The following is a 15781-nucleotide window of genomic DNA, read 5'->3' as shown; positions in this document are numbered from 1 at the left end:
ACAAAGATTCTTACCACTGGGCCTATTGGCAGCTTCATGATGGATGGAGAAGAGATTGAAATTGTTGATTACTTCAGCTTGCTTGGTTCTACAATCAACACTCTTGACACCAGCAGTCAAGAAATCAAAATGTAAATTGCATTAGGAAAGTCTGCTGTCAGGGAACTCTCTAGAGTACTGAAGAGCAACGATATCAGTCTGGAAACTAAGGTGTGCCTGATCCAGGTGATGGTCTTTGCAATTACTTGATATGCATCTGAGAACTGGATAATGACTAAGGATAACAAGAAGAAGAATCAATGATTTTGAGTTGTGGTGCTGGAGAAGAGTCTTGAACATACCGTGGACCACCAAGAAAACAAATAAGTCTGTCTTGGAGAGAGTCAAACCAAATTTCTCCTTGGAGGCTAAGATTTTGAAACTCGGTCTCACATACTTTGGGCACATGGCCAGGAGGGACAGGTCCTTGGAGAAGGACATCATGCTTGGAAGGGTGGAAGGACAGTGCAGGAGAGGAAGACCCAGGAAGAGAGAACTGACCCAGTGTCTGGAGCAATGGGATTAGGTCTGTTGGAGACAATGAGATAGGCTCGGGTAATGTACATAGGGTCTCTATAAGTCGCAGGCGACTCCATGGCACAGAACAAGTTGAAGTCATTGACAAGGTCAACCTTTTCTCTGCCTATCCTATTGGTCCAGTGGGGAGGATTCCCCCCCATTGATGTTGAGATGGAACCCATCTGTTGTTATGTACCATCAAGTTGACTGCCACTTATAGCAACCCTATGAACAACAAATCAGAAATCTTCCCTATCCTGTGCCATCCTTGTCATCTCCAACACACTTGGGACCATTGCTAAAGACACTATATCAATCCATCTTGTCAAATGTCTTCCTCTCTTGTGCTGACCTTTCCAAGTGTGATGTCCTTCTCTAAGGACTCCTAACAACATGCCCAAAGTATATGAGAAGTTTCACCATTCTTGCTTCTAAGGAACACTTTGGTTTCACTTTCTCCAAGGCAGATCTATTTGTTCTCTTGGCAGACTGTGAGATTTTCAGTACTCTTTACCAGTATCACAGCTCAGAGGTATCAATTCTTCTGTCATTCTTAGTCACTGTTCAACTTTCAGATGTTTAACAAGAAGTTGAGAAGACTTTGGCTTGGATCATGCACTCCTTAGTCTTTATGCTGACATCATTGCTCTTTAGTACTCTGAAGAGGTTCCTGACAATGGTTTCCCATTGTGACTAGTCTTTTGACTCCTTGACTGCTGGTACTAAAGGTGTTGATGTGGATCCAAGCCAGACCAGCTTCCATCCCTTCTCCATCTATCATGATGTTGCATATTCGCCCTGTGGTAATGACTTTTGTTGACACACCTGATCCCACTGCCACAGTCACTGTGTCAGTCAATCTCATCCAGGGTCTTCTTCTCTTGCCTCTACCCTTCCAAGCATGATGTCCTTCACCAAGGACTGGTTCCTCTTGGCAATAATCCCAGAAATGAAATGAAGTTTCAAAATCCATGCCTCCAAAGAGCAACCAGATTTCACCCTCTCCAGGACAGAACTGTTTGCTCTCTTTGTGGTCCATGGCATGTTCAATACTCTTCTCCAGCACCACATCTCAAAGGCATTGATTCTTCTAGCCTCATCTTTAATCATTGTCTAGCTCTCAGATACATAGAAAGTAATTGAGAAGACCATGACCTGGGTCAGGCACACTTTAGTCTCTAGACGGACATCATAGCTCTTTAACAATCTGGAGAGGTCCCTGACACCAGACTTTCCCAAAGTAATGCATCTTTTGATTTCTTTTTTTTTAAATTTTTTATTATATTATTTTTACGTGTACCGTCAAATCAGATCTGACTGGTACAGGAGGAGATTGCCCCCTCCTTTTCCAGCAGAGCATCTGGTGGATTTGAACTGCGTACCTCTGGGATTGCAGTGCAGCGTCTTGCCACTAGGTCACCAGAGCTCCCCATCTTTTGATTTCTTAACTGCTTAGTGCCAAGAGTGTTGATAACAACCCTCTATTAGACCCAAGGGTGTAAATCTTTGCTGTTGTTATGTGCCATCAAGCTGCCTGCAACTCATAGCAACCCTATGTAAAACAGCTCCGAACCCTGCTCTATCCTCAGCCAAGTTTATTGTCTTTGACACACCTATTCCCATTACCCCAGTCACTGAGTCAATTCATCTCATTGAGAGTCTTCCTCTGGATCCGGCACACCTTAGTCTCTAGACTGACATCATTGCTCTTTGGTACTCTGGAGGTGTCCCTGACAGTAGACTTTCCCAGTGCAATTTGTCTTTTAATTTCCTGGCTGCTGGTGCCAAGATAGTTGATTGTGGAGCCAAGCAAACTAAAACTGTTAACAATCTGAATCTCTTCACCATCATGATGCTGCCAACAGGCCCAGAGGTGAGAATCTTTGTTTTCTTGATGTTGAGCTTCAATCCATATTGAAGGCTGCAGTCCTTGACCTTCTGCAGCAAGTGCATCAGTTATCCCTCAGTTTCAGCAAGCAGGGATGTGTCATCTGCATAATTCAGATTGTGGATGAGTCTTCCTCCAATCCTGATGCTACATTTCTCCTCATAGAGCCCAGCCTCCCAGATGATCTGTTCTGCAAAGAGATTGAAAAGGTATGGTGATAGGACACATCCCTGGTGTACAGAATTGATTTTAAACCATGCAGAGGCAGCTTCGCCCATTCCCTTGGAACCCCATTTTACACAGAAGAAAATTAAGCCTCTGAAAGCCAGAACTACTTGATCCAGGATCCAAAGCAAGGGAGCGATCCCACTGAAACCTGGCCTCATCATCACACTCCGGAATGACCATCAGCTTGGGCACTACTCTCCTTCCAGCGATGTGACGCATAGAGGGTCACCTTTTATCTTCTGACACCCTGGCCCCCCATCCTGCTGCTGCCAAGTCAGTCGATTCTGACTCACCACGACTCTGTGGGACACTCGGTCATTGTCATGAGTGGGGACCCTACAGCTGAGCCTCCATTGAGTTTCCAAGACTGTAAATCATGTGGGAGGAAATTGCCCGGCTTTCTCCCGCTACGCCACCAGCGCTTATAGGGTGCAGAAGTTAGGGTCTCCGGTGCTGGAAGCCCACTGCCTCGTCTTTCTCCTGGGGAGGAGCTGTGGGGTTTGAACTGCCCACCTTTTGGTTAGCTGCCAAGTGCAACGACTGTTATGATGATAATTACGCTTTTTATAATTATATTAAGATGAATTCTAATCATGTAATCATTGTTAATGATAATTATTTAACAACTGCAGTAACGGTTACTTATTAATTAATAAAATAGATTTAATAATAATGACTTAAACACCCTGAAATCGTTTCAATTGTATGCTAAAATAGTCTCAAAAACTCACTGGATCAAGTCAGAAGTGACACACAGCTGACTCTGGGGGGTGTTTTGCAGGCTGTAAATTGCATGAGAGGAGATTTCGCATCTCTCCCGAGGCATCTAGTAGATTCAAAGCACCAAAGAGGCGCCACTTTGTGGGTTTGCAGGAGAACTTGCAAGGGGCCAGGACACCATAGCTCCCTAAGTTAACGTAATTAAACCTTAATTCACAGTATTGAAATGACAGCAGGCCACGCCCAAGGAGACAGTTCTGCCGTAAAGCAACCCTGTGAGCCGCCCACGAGGTTTCCATGGTTGTGAATCCCTGCAAGCGCTGGCCTAGCTTTCCTCCCGTTAGAGCAGCTAGTGGGTTTGAACTACCAAACTTCTGGGTGCCAGCTGGGCATTTAACCACTATGCCATCATCAAGGCGCCTTTCTAAAATCCTGAGGAAAGTTCTCAGCACCTGACTGGTGGCATTGTTGTGTGCTTGGCTCCTAAACCAAAGGTTGGCGGTTCAAGTCCACCAGCTACTCAGTCTCCACGAGTAAAGATTGACAGCTGCCGAAACCCAGTGGAGGATGGCTCGTCCGCCTTTTTGGTTTACCAGCAAGATGAGCCAGGAGTCACAGAGAACTGGCTGGCCTGCACCATGCCCAGCGCTGAGCCGGCAGCTGGATCGTGGGTCTGAGCTGTGACAACAGCCCGTGTGCCTTCCCATCGCTTCAGCCCAGCCACCCTCCCCAGTCCGGGTGCCCCTGGGGCAATTATGGTCGCAGGACAAACTGCTTGGCGATGTGAGGCAACCTGGTTTAATTTAAACCTTCACTGGGACAAGGCTTCTGGCAGGAAGCCATTGAGTGAGAGGACACGGCCAGGCCACGGTCAGAGCTTTCTCCCCAGTCCTGTCCCAGGACGGGGGAGGGGAGGAGACAGGAGCCGGCAGAGCCCAGTTGCCATTAACGGGGAGTCCACATCATGTGCTTAGAGCCCCAGGTCCCCTGAATCCTGTGGACCAAGGGAACCAATGCGGTCATGAAGCACGAGAACAGGTTAGTTTGAATCTGTTCTGTATTTATTAAACACTTCAGATCTGGCCCAGAGCTGCATAATGCTGGGCAGGAGGGACTCTGTCCCAGGCCCTGGAGCTTCCCCACATCTGAGGAAGACTGAGATGGACAGAGATACCATCTCCCCTCTAGGAGGGGCCAGAGGGGAGATGGGGGACGGCGTTTCAGATGGAAAAGGCAGCACAGGCCGGGAAACCCAGGATGTATTTTGGGAAACATGGGCCAAAGGGATTGGGAGTGACCCTGGAAGAACCTCAAAGAGCACCCCAGAAGGTGGGATGACTTTGCCAAGTGGGGTGTAGTGTCTCCTTGACTCTGACCCGAGCCTCAGTGGGACGCAGCCACCTCCAACAGCAGCCGGCCTTTCACGGCATCCGGCCCAGTGCAGACCGTGTCCTTCCTGGAGAACATTGTGTCGTTATTGGCCACCACCCAGCGGTAGAGGTCATCCAGGCCTCTGTCGCAGAGCCAGGGATTGCCAGAGATGTCGAAGCCGTGCTTCATGGCCCGGGTCGGCTGCCCCACGGACGCCCAGAGCCCCGCGGGCAAGCCGGCCAGCAGGTTGTTGGACAGGTCCAGCATGTCCAGCTCCCAGAGGCCCCGGAAGGCGCCGGCAGCCACGATACTCAGGCTGTTGTTCTGCAGGAAGAGAAGATGCAGGCGGGGTTGGGGTGCCAGCAGGTCCTCACCCAGCGCCCTCAGCCTGTTCCCCTCCAAATGCAGCCGCTCCAAGTGCAGCGGGCCCTGCAGGAGGTCAGGGGGCAAAGTCTCCAGGCGGTTGTGGCTGAGGTCCAGGATTTGCAAGGCCGTGAGGTTAACCAGCAGCCCTGGGGGCAGGCGCTGGAGGCGGTTCCCAGACACGTCCAGGTGCTTCAGGGACCTCAGGCTGCTCAGGCCCGGCAGGGCTTCCAGAAAGTTCTCCTTCAGCACCAGGGTGCGGAGGGCACCCGAGGCCTGGAAGAAGCTAGGGGGCAGCGAGGTCAAGGCATTTCCGGTCAGATCAAGCACCTGCAGGCCGGGCACAGGCAGCAGGAATCCAGCTGACAGGTTCCTCAGCCCATTACTGGACAGGTGCAATTCCTGGAGGTCGGGGACACCCTGGAGCAAGTCGGCCGGCAGCTCGGTGATGTTGGAGAACTCTAAGACCATATAGTCCACGTCGGAGGGGAAGTGGATGGGGGGCTCGGCCAGCGAGTGGCAGGAGACGGAGCTGCTGTTCCCCGAATTGCTCACCGCACAAGCCCTGAGGCTCGGGGTCCACACTGCTAGTAGCCACAGCAAGAACGGGGTTCTAGAAAGAGAGGGGCCAAGGGCCCTGGGCTGCAGGCAGAGTTTATAACGAAAAGGGCTGCCTACTCCCTCTTTACTCCAGTACCTCCACCTGGGCCCCATTTCTCCTGGCTCTCACCTCTGACCTGGCAGCTGCCAGAAGCCAGCCTCTGTTTTAGGGAATGTTCTATGAAACATGAGTTTCTTGTATTTTTAAAATTTTTCTAAAAAGCCAGTCAAAGTCAGCAGTGGAGAATTGTATACCAACGTTAGTTGCACTAATATGAACAGTTTCTGATAACACACTACCATAGGGCCAGTTGAAACATGAGTTTCTGAAACAAAATCTTAAACATCGCCCTTCCCCTCTTTTCAGTTCAGCCCTTTTTATTATTATTGTTTTTGTTATGTGCCATCAAGTCTCCTGAGACTCATAGTGACCCTATGTACAATAGCTCTGAACTCTGTCCTATCCTGAGCCAGTCTGTCTCCGACCCACCTGCCCCTATTACCACACTGTGTCCATCCATGTCCAGGACACCATACTGGAGGGACAACACAGGAGAGGGAGACCCTGGATGAGTTCATCCCGAGTGGACCATTAATGATTTGTAGGCCATCATGCTAGTTCCTTCTGACTTAGCTAATTTTCTGTGCCAGTTTTTTTTAATCCTCCTTGCTCAATGTTTCAAAGGCTGAGCTGGTGAACTCCTACTCATCCTGCAAAGCCCCAGTTCCCATGACCCCTTATCAAAAGCAGGGCTCTCAGCTCCTCCCTCTGGGCTGTTCCTCTCTCTTTCTAGCTCTGACCACACAGGTTTGGACATTTGTGTCTGGCTTCATCTCTCACTGAGCATGGAGTATCCTTGAGGGAAGGGCCCCTGCATCTGTTGGCATATAGCCTGGTACAACGGGATATTCATGTTGATCAACTGGGTGACCTCTAACAACCCAGGGCTCCAGATACACACGTGGAAAGTATGTGTGCAGCAAGCCTGGGGGTGGGCACTTGACCTTGGGAGGGGATGGTTGACAGCTGCCAGCCCATCTGGGGGTCTGGAGATTCCCTCCTTTAATTGGTCCCTTCACCAGTGGTAACGCTGGCCCAGCAGCACCAAGCCCACTGCAGCCCAGGTACTCCTTGCCTGGCAGGGCTTCTGCAGGCATGCACACAGGAGTCAGACTCTGTCAACCTGCCTCTGCCCTTGCCCTCCACTCCCGCCCCATGGTTTCAGTTAGTCAGCTTGTCCCTGTATCTCCACGCCTGCCCTCCTAGGCGTGGTGGGACCTACCTCTGTATTCGCGAGGACATGGTGACCCTTCTCTCTTCCTACTCTGTTCTTTTGGCCTGGGGAAGTGGTTTTATACCTGCCTGGGTCCAACCCAGGGGAACCAATGATGGAGCAATACACATCCTATCCCATTTCTGCTCAGATTTGAACTTGAGCCAGGCAGGAGGGGAGTGGTGGTAGGGATTGTGAAACAGCTTCCAGGCATAAGAGAAGAGGGGGAGGTATTTCTAGTCAATTCCTCCTCTTTCTTCCTGCTTTTAGGGGACACCCTAGACACTCTGGGGCTTGGTCCCGACTTCCACTCTCTCCAGTCCCGAATTCAATGGTCAGACTTGCATGGCACTGTCCGAGACACCTCTTTAAACAAGAAGCACAATTTATGATAAAGATGAACTACCAGGATGTTCATTAGAAGGGACAATTTGTCTTGAGTGCACAGTTTATTAATTTGAAAAAGTGAAATTTTAAAAATAATTTAAAAATAGGTCATGCCCAAAGTCTCTAGTGTATTTGAACCATGGCTCAGGACTAAACTGGGTTCTGAATTCTGGCTGTACCATGAATTTGCTTTGCTTTGTGACCTTGTGCAAAGAGCTTAGCTTTTCTTGCCCTCAGTTTCCCCTTCTGGGAAGTTGATCTCAATCTCTGAGTGCCTCTTCTTTATCTGAGATTGGTGTGATACAATCTTTCTAATTTCCCAGTATGATAAATCTGTGTGGAGGCTATGAATTGCCCCTTAAGAGTGGCTTTGACTATATTGGACAAGTCTGACTCTGTAGTGCTTTCCTTGTTCAATTCCAAATATTCAGTTGTGACCTGTCATGCCTGGTTATGACAATCAGTCTAGTCTGTTGTGACCTGGCCATGGGTCGCAGGGACACATAGTTCAGATCCTCACCCCAGGACACAGAGCAGAGCCGACGCATGGGGGCCGGTGGTTGTAAACAGAGTTTTATTGATGGGGAGGGGTTTGGGGAGGCAAACTCCAGAGCAGGTCCAGAACTCAGCTGGCCACGTGGCATGCATGGTCAGCTGGAGGTCAAAGGGGGGAGGTCACAAGGGGACGGGTGGCTTGGGACCCTCTGACCACCCTGGGGCCATATTTACAGGGGCGACTGCCCACCTCTGCCGCCCCCCTCAGACCCCCAAGCCCTTTAGACAGCTGGGTCAATATTAAATTCTCGGCAGGCCTGCCCCATCCCCTGGCTGGAACCCCCATCATACACCCCCCTTCCTTCGGCAGAGCTGGGTTCCAACTCCTGACCGGCACCCTGGAGGCCCCTGGCCTTCTGGCAGCCCCAGCGTCAGCTCAGCCAACGCGCAGGCCGCTGGGGCTGCCACCCTGCTCACACGCGGACACACACACGCACACACTGCACACGCGGCCCGCCCCATCGCACACATCAGCAGCAGCCCCCGCGAGCACGCACACGCACGCCCCTCCCGGCCCCTCGCACACAGACACGGCATGCACGCGCACACACACCCACACGCGCCCGACCTGGGCCGCGCAGGGACCTTGGTGAGGGGGCGCGGTTTAGGTCGGCGGGCCTGGCCCCCACCTCGAGGCGCCCCTCCCCCTGGCCGCCACCCCGAGAATGGAGTTGTGCAATTGGTTAGAAAACGCCAAAGAAACCAAACCTTAAAAAGAAAACAAAATCTACGCATCAGGTCAGCCTCAAATCAGAGCAAATTCCCCCCGCCCCTCCCTGCGCCCCAAAACCGTCTCAAGTGTTCGGCGACCCCAAGAGGGGCGGCGATCTCGTTGTGCTTCCGGTGGCGGAGGGAGCCCCGCGCGCGGGGCGGGTCCGGATACCCATGTGGAGCTGGCGCCCCGCCCCTGCGCTCCTGGTCCTGTGGCTGGTGCTGCCAAGGCGTCCTGGCCCGCCTAGGGCACGGGGGGCGCAGTCCTGTCTGTGCCCCCGTAGGAGAGGAGGTGCGCTAAGTCCGTGCTGGGCCGCGCGTGGCGGCCACGGGTACGGTCGCCGGACCGGCCCTCGCCGCTGTTGAAAGTGTGTGTGCGGCGCAGGGCGGCGGCTGGCGGGCCGTGGGGGCCCGGCCTCCGGAGGCTGCCCGTCGGGGGTGGGCTCCAGGGCCGAGGGAGACTGTCGCAGGCCGAGCCTGGGTCCGAGGGCCCCGTGGGCGCCGACACCACGCGCCGGCGGTCCGGGCTGGCGTGCGGGGTGAGCGGGAAGTCCGAGTGCGCGCTGCGCCCTGGGCGCGCGTATAGCCGCGCGTCGGGGGCCTCTCCGGCTGGGGGCTGCTCAGGGGCGCGGCCGGGGGCCAGCAGCAGGAGCGAGGAGGACGTGGAGGCGGACAGCAGGGGGTGGGCGTGCTCCCAGCCGCGGGGCGCGAGGGCGTGCGGGTGCGGGTGCGGCGTGGGCAGGCGCTTCTGGGGCAGTGGCGTCTGCTCAGGGGTGGGCAGCAGCCCTGAGTCGAGGTCGTGGGGGCCCCCCTGCAGCAGCGTGGCCTTGGCCCAGCCGTTCTGCATCAGCGGGGCCAGCAGGGCCTCGGGAGGACCCCCGGCGCCGCCCACGCCACCGCCGCGGTGGCCCGGGCCCGGGGCGCGGCGCTCGCCCAGCCGGCTGACGCTAAGCACGGCCTCGCCGCCGCCGTGCGCCAGGATGGCCTCCTTGTCCTTGCGGCGGGCCAGCTCGCGCCGCTCGCGGAGGCCCACGAACCAGCCCACGCTGAAGCCAGACACCACGGCGCCCACCACGAAGGCCGCCACTGACGAGGTCACCAGTAGGTTCACCGACACCAGCCCGTCGCGCTCCTCTGAGAGGCTGGCCCGCAGCACCCCTGGCCGAAGGGAATGGTCATCGAGGGCGGCCCTGAGCCTGCCTCCCCCTGTCAGCCTGGGCCTGTCTCTCTGTCCCTTGGGGCCAACCTGCCCTCTCTGTCTATCACTGGCATCTCCCTGCTCCTGTCACAGCCTGTCTCTCTGCCCACTGGAGTCAGCCTGTCCTCTTAAAGCCCATCTGTCCAAGGGCACGCCTTCAGTGTCTTCCCCTTACAGGGAGTCTGTCTTTTCCAAACCCTGTCTTTCTGCTGTCATCTCTGTGAGCCTGAGAACACTGTCCGTGTCCTTCTGTCACCCCCCTCACCCACACACCCAAATGTGGGACTGCCTGGCCCCCTACCTGATGGAGGCCAGTCTCCCCAAGAGGGTTCCCCCTTCTGGGGGTTGCTTCCCTCCCTCCCCCGTGCAGGATGTCGGCCCAGCTTGGTGTCCCCTCCCCCACTTACCTGTACAGTCCCCTAAACCTGAGGTGCTGGCCCCTGAGACGTCCTGTTCAAAGGTGGCTCTAAAGAGAGAAGAGGCAGAGTCGGCAGAGACCCCTCACAGGGCTGGGGATGGGGGAGCTAGGCTCGCCAGCCGGCCTGCCCTCGGTACCTGGTCCCAGGGCTGAGGAAGATGCAGGAGCCGTCGGGGGTCCAGCCGCAGTAGGGGTCCTGGCTGCCGATACAGTTCCTAGTGCCGAGGGAGGGGGCGATGGGGAAGTCAGTCACTGGGTCCCTGGCACAGTGCCCAGGCGCATGGACCCTGCCCCCGATACCAATGCCTGAGTCTTTACGGCTAACCTCCCAGGGGCACTCTGTAGATCCATTTCACAGATGGGTACACTGAGGCTCTGAGGTTAATTTTGCTAAGACGGAGGAACTGGGATTAGAGCCTCAGAGAGGATTCGGTCTTTTACTGGAGGGACCTGGAGCCATGGAGAGGGGGTTGTGGGGAGAGGAGGGAGGGTCCTGACTCCGGTGCTCACGTGCGCCCTCTGGTAGCCGCGTGAATGGATTTAGAGTGGTAACAACACAAACTGTGCTCCACACGTCTGTGCCCTTGATGTTGACTCTGTTGAGTGCCAGGAGGGGGACAAGGGGCTCACCGTATCGAGGACTAACCATGCATCCGCCCGCTTTCCCATTTTAGAAACAGGAAACATCCAGCATCTTCACACTCTATTCTATGACGTTTCCCCCGGGGCGGCCAGAGGGCGCCCGTGAGCACTGAGTCCAGCACATCCCTTCTCTGCCCACGTCCCTCTGGTAAAAGCCCATCCAGGTCCTCCCCACGGCCTACAGGACCCTGCACGCCCTGCCCTGCTCGCTGACCCTCTGTCACTCTGCTCCAGATATGGGCCTCCTTGCTGTTCCTTCCACATGCAGGGCCATTCTGCCCCATGGCCTCTGCACTGGCGGTACCCTTTGTCTAGATGTGTTGGGACCCTCGACGTGAATCCAGCTCTCTAACCCAGGATCCTGCCTCCCAACCTCCCTGTGTGCCTCTGCCCTGTCCCTGGAGTTGGAGGACACTCACTTCATGCATCCTGAATGCTGCTGGCAGCGGGCCACCGGCACACGGACCACACAGCGGGGGAAGGCCGCCAGCAGGCCACCCGAGGCCGCGTCCAGCTCCAGGCTCAGCAGTCGCCGCCCTGTCTTGCCTCCGCTGGACTGTCCACACCTGAGGCGGCAGGGTGATGAGTGTCGGGGGGTGGGGTCCTCCCATCTCCCTCCAATCTCCCTCCACCTGCCCCCAGTGCCCCACTTTCTGGTTCCACCTGTCCGGCCGGTAGGTCTCAAACTCCTCCAGGAAGACACTGGGCCCCGTGGCCTCCGAGGTGCTGGCATTGGGCCGGATGAGGAACTTGAGAACGGTGCCCGCCTCGGATCCCAGAAAGACCACGGTCTGGTTGCCCCAGGGGCCAGCGCCCACGTCCACAGCCACCCGAGTCAGCTGGTGCCTGTGGCCAGGGGAGCAGGGTCAGGCAGGCCCCTGGACACCCCACAGCAGAACCCATGCTGGGCCACACGGGTGCACACAGGCACAAACATGCAAACATACAGACACTAACGTGTGTGGGGGCACGAGTGCCATGGTAGACCAGGAGCCGAGGGCACATGGCCCTGGATGAACGGTCTCTGCGCCAGCCTGTCTTTCTCCCTCTCTCCCTGTCTCTCTGCCTCGGCTTCGTGATCTTCATGTTTCTCATCGCCCACAGTCTCGAGTCTCTGTTTACCGTCTCCTCCTGGGGTGCGTGTCTGTCTGCCTGTCTCCATCTCTGCATCTCATTCCTGCTCCAACTGTGTGTCTGTCCTTCCCGCCACATGTGTGTATGTCTGTCTCTCCTGGCCCTTGTGTGTGTGTCTCCCGGTACATGTGTTTCTCTCTCCTGGCATTGTGTGTGTGAGTGTGTGTGTATGTGTCTCCCGGTACATGTGTTTCTCCTGGCGTGTGTGTGTTCTGGTACATGTGTTTCTCTCTCCTGGCATTGTGTGTGTGAGTGTGTGTGTATGTGTCTCCCGGTACATGTGTTTCTCCTGGCGTGTGTGTGTTCTGGTACATGTGTTTCTCTCTCCTGGCATTGTGTGTGTGAGGGTGTGTGTGTGTGTCTCCTGGTACATGTGTTTCTCTCTTCGGGCACACGTGTGTGTGTGTGTGTGTGTGTGTGTGTGTCTCCTGGTGAAGTTGTTACTCTGGCACACATGCACGTGCGTGTGTGTGTGTCCTGGTACATGTGTTTCTCCTGGCACACATGTGTGTGTGTCCTGACACACATCTGCTTCTCTATCTCTGTGCTGGTAAGTGGACGTGCCTCCCAACCCTCTGTCTTCACTCTGGGGACCCCTCTCCCTGCCGGTGGTTCAGTGCTCGGCTTGGTCTGACCTCAGCTGTGCATCTCTGGGCTGGACAAGCGAGTGACTGTTCCTATCTCCCTTCTCCTAGTCTGCTTATACCACCCACTCCCCCAGCCTGGGTTCGCACCCTTCCCCTTGGACCAGCACGACCCCACCACCTAGGTGTCTGACCTCATCAGCGTCCGCACGATCCAGGGAGCGTGGCCTAGCGAGGGCACGGCCTCGTCCATGAGGGGGTGCGTCTTGACAAAGTTGAGGATCTCGTCGGGAAGGGCACTGGAGGTGTTGTACTGCGTGCCAGGAGTCGCACAGCATCCAGGCCTGGGGGGGCAAAGGGTGATCAGGACACACAGCTTCCACCGAGCAGCCGTGCTCAGCTCTGCCCCGAATCACTGGGGGCCTGCTGTCTGCCTACGGGCCTCAGTTTGCTCTGTCGGTGTAATGGGTACACCTGGGTTCTGAAACAGCTAAACCCCTGGGAGCCCTGCCCTGGGTCGTGGGGGCTAGGGCTCGCCTGGGCACCCGTCTCGGACCGAGGGGGCTCTCACCGGGGCCGTGGCACCTGGTCTTCCGGCACGGCCGTCCAGATGGACTCGGGGGACTTCTGCTCCCGGAAGCGGCCTTCGAACACAGCAGCCATCTGTGTCATGTCGAACGCACAGACGGCCGAGCCAGGGATGCTGGGGGCCAGGAAGGGTGCAGTGAGTGGGGGCAGGGAACAGCCTTGTCTTGGGGACCATCAGAATATTCTCTCTGACCCCGTCCCCAAACTCTGTTAGTCTGTGCCCTGAGCAGCTTCCAGCAGGCCCTCCTGTCCATTTCAGCCCATCTTCCAGAGAAACAACAGCTCTGACCTTGACCTCCTGCTCCTTACTCTTCCATGGATGGCTCCCTAGTACTTCTCCAAATAGAGTCTAAAGCTTTGGTGCCTACCTGCAAATCACAGTACCCATGTGATCTGACCCTTTACCTCCCTGCTCGCATGTCCTCCCAGGCTGGTCCCCAGCCCAGGACCAACGTCTCTCAGGGTCCTATCATATGAAGCCTAGGACTCAGGAATATCTGATGACAAAAGGCTGGACTAGCAGCAGAGAAAGGAGAGTCAGGATGAGGAGGAGGAAATATCACGTGTAGTTAATTGCCTCCACTGCCATGAGACCAGAAGAACTGAATGATGCCCAGCTACCCTTACTGAATGAATCAAAAGGGGGTGATTCTGCAGTACAGGATTTCAAATTCTCTTGGAACCCAGACTTTCTGGAGCCATGAGGCTAACCAAACCTCTAAATCAGTTAACCTGAAATAATTCTTAAAACGTAAACCAAAAACAGCCCCTAAAAGCAAATGATAAACCAAATGATTGTTAAGTTTAACTAGTGAAGAAAGTCTGCTTTGGACATTCTGCTCTTTTATGATCTACGACTATGGAATCAAATTGACAACAGCAACTCAAAAAGGTTAGATAGATGCACACCCATGTTTATGGAGGCTCTGTTCACAATAGCAAAGAGTTGGAAACAACCTAAGTGCCCATCAACAAACGAATGGGTAGAGAAGCTCTGGTATATTCACACAATGGAATACTATGCTGCATTGAAAAACAAGGAAATAATGAAATATAAAATGGGTGACCCTGGAGGACATTCTGCTGAGTGAAGTAGCTCAGTCACAAAAGGACAAATACTGCATAGTGCCACTGTTGTAAAACGGGACTGACAACAGGGTTGGGAGGAGACTGAGAGAGATGGGTTCAATAATGTATACTGCATTGAAACAGATGAGGGAGAAAACTGTTTAAAAGGGATATGTGATTAGGTATTATTGTCATGACAGGAGTCCAGAACGAAGGCTGCATAGTGGAGTGGACTTGGGGGGAGGGATTGTATAACAATGGAAGAATTCTTCTTTTACTTTTCAAAGAGAAGAAGGAACTGGGAGGGAGGGGTGGACAGGAAGAAAAACGCAACAATGAATAATGAAAATCCAAAGTCTGGAAATTTTCATTAAAATTAATTAATAACAATAAAAATATACATAAAGGAAAAAAAAGGTTAGATAGGAAGTGAAGAGACAGTGAGTTCGCAGGGGAGGAACAGCTCGGACAAGGAGAGTGAGGGTCGTAAAACTTGAACTTAATCCATGTCCCTGAATGGTACATGGAGACATGTGGGTGTTGTGTGCTGCTGTGTGTATTCTCAGTAACAACAGATTAAAACAACAAGACGGGATCTTCCCACTCAGGTGTGCTGACCAAAGGCGCCCACTCACCTATTGCTGGGGGTGGAGAAGACGGCGAGGACCACGGGCCGGCCCCCCAGGCTGACCACCCCGGTGACAGCCTGCAGCACGTTGAAGTAGAAGTGGGAGTCCCCGGGCACCGAGCAGTTGAGACGTGCCTTCAGGAAGGACGTCCACTGCTTCTCCAGAACACGCGGGGAGCCCCCCATGTCATTCTTGCACACCCGGGCCACGCGGGACACCACCACCTGGACAGACAGTGGAGAGATGGGGGCCTGAGGCCTGCAGGGTGCACTGTCCACTATGAGAGGAGAGGGGGACCTGCTCACTGTGACTCCCTGCCTGTCACTGGGCCTCTCTGGATCCCAGTCACTCCCAGGAGAAATAGGAGGGTGATGACAGTGATACTAGCTGCAAGGACCATCATCATCACTACTTCCAATGTATCAGGTGCCCACCCAGAGCTCTGTGAGAGAAGGCTGACCTCCCCACTGTCCAGATGGGAAACTGAGGCACAGAGGCAGGGAAGTGAGCAGCCAAGGCCTGACTGGAGCAAATGGCAGCGTCTGAGCTCTTAATTCCTACCTCACTGGTTAAATGGATGGATGGACGGATGGACGGAAGAATGGATGGATGGATGGATGGATGGATGGATGGACGGACGGATGGATGGACGGATGGATGGACGGAAGAATGGATGGATGGATGGAAGGGAGGATGGATGGATGGACAAGTAGGTGGACAGAGAGAGGGAGGGATAAATAGGTGGATGGGTAAATGGAAGGACAGGAAGTCGGGGAAGGGCAGGTAGATGGGGGTGGAGAGAGAGATGGATAATGAATTAAAAGGACAGATGTGATTGGATAGATGGGTGGAATGGCGGTGGATG

At 54.4% G+C, this 15781-nt stretch overlaps 2 protein-coding genes across 2 annotated transcripts in view; both read right to left on the bottom strand.

Annotated features, from left to right (window-relative positions):
• Positions 1-4777: 4777 nt before the first annotated feature.
• Positions 4778-8831, bottom strand: LRG1 (leucine-rich alpha-2-glycoprotein 1). Its single transcript, XM_006896440.1, has 4 exons — positions 8828-8831; positions 8330-8529; positions 7910-8043; positions 4778-5741 (listed from the first exon to the last, which is right to left on the bottom strand). Exons 1-4 carry the CDS (start codon positions 8829-8831, stop codon positions 4778-4780), a joined length of 1302 nt encoding a protein of 433 aa, XP_006896502.1.
• A 68-nt stretch (positions 8832-8899) lies between these two features.
• The window catches only part of SEMA6B (sema domain, transmembrane domain (TM), and cytoplasmic domain, (semaphorin) 6B), a 14758-nt gene continuing 7876 nt past the window's right edge, over positions 8900-15781 (bottom strand). Inside the window, exons 9-16 of the mRNA XM_006896384.1 lie at positions 14923-15140; positions 13203-13334; positions 12826-12975; positions 11577-11759; positions 11333-11479; positions 10409-10486; positions 10261-10319; positions 8900-9813 (exon numbers count right to left, since the gene is read on the bottom strand). Coding sequence (XP_006896446.1) covers positions 8900-9813; positions 10261-10319; positions 10409-10486; positions 11333-11479; positions 11577-11759; positions 12826-12975; positions 13203-13334; positions 14923-15140 — 1881 coding nt within the window. The remainder of the gene's footprint in view (positions 9814-10260; positions 10320-10408; positions 10487-11332; positions 11480-11576; positions 11760-12825; positions 12976-13202; positions 13335-14922; positions 15141-15781) is intronic.

This window comes from Elephantulus edwardii, unplaced genomic scaffold (genome assembly GCF_000299155.1).
Source record: "Elephantulus edwardii isolate Elephantulus edwardi_28Jun2011 unplaced genomic scaffold, EleEdw1.0 scaffold00185, whole genome shotgun sequence".
Classification (NCBI taxonomy): domain Eukaryota; kingdom Metazoa; phylum Chordata; class Mammalia; order Macroscelidea; family Macroscelididae; genus Elephantulus; species Elephantulus edwardii.
The sequence above is the reverse complement of the archived record's forward strand: the minus strand, read 5'-3'. Positions and strand labels throughout refer to the sequence as shown.

Coding starts and splice junctions, on each gene's coding strand:
- LRG1 (XM_006896440.1), bottom strand. Junction 8,044..8,329: donor GCAGCCCCAGCGGCCTGCGC/GTTGGCTGAGCT, acceptor TTTGACCTCCAG/CTGACCATGCATGCCACGTG. Junction 5,742..7,909: donor GCTCTGCTCTGTGTCCTGGG/GTGAGGATCTGA, acceptor CTCTCTTTCTAG/AACCCCGTTCTTGCTGTGGC.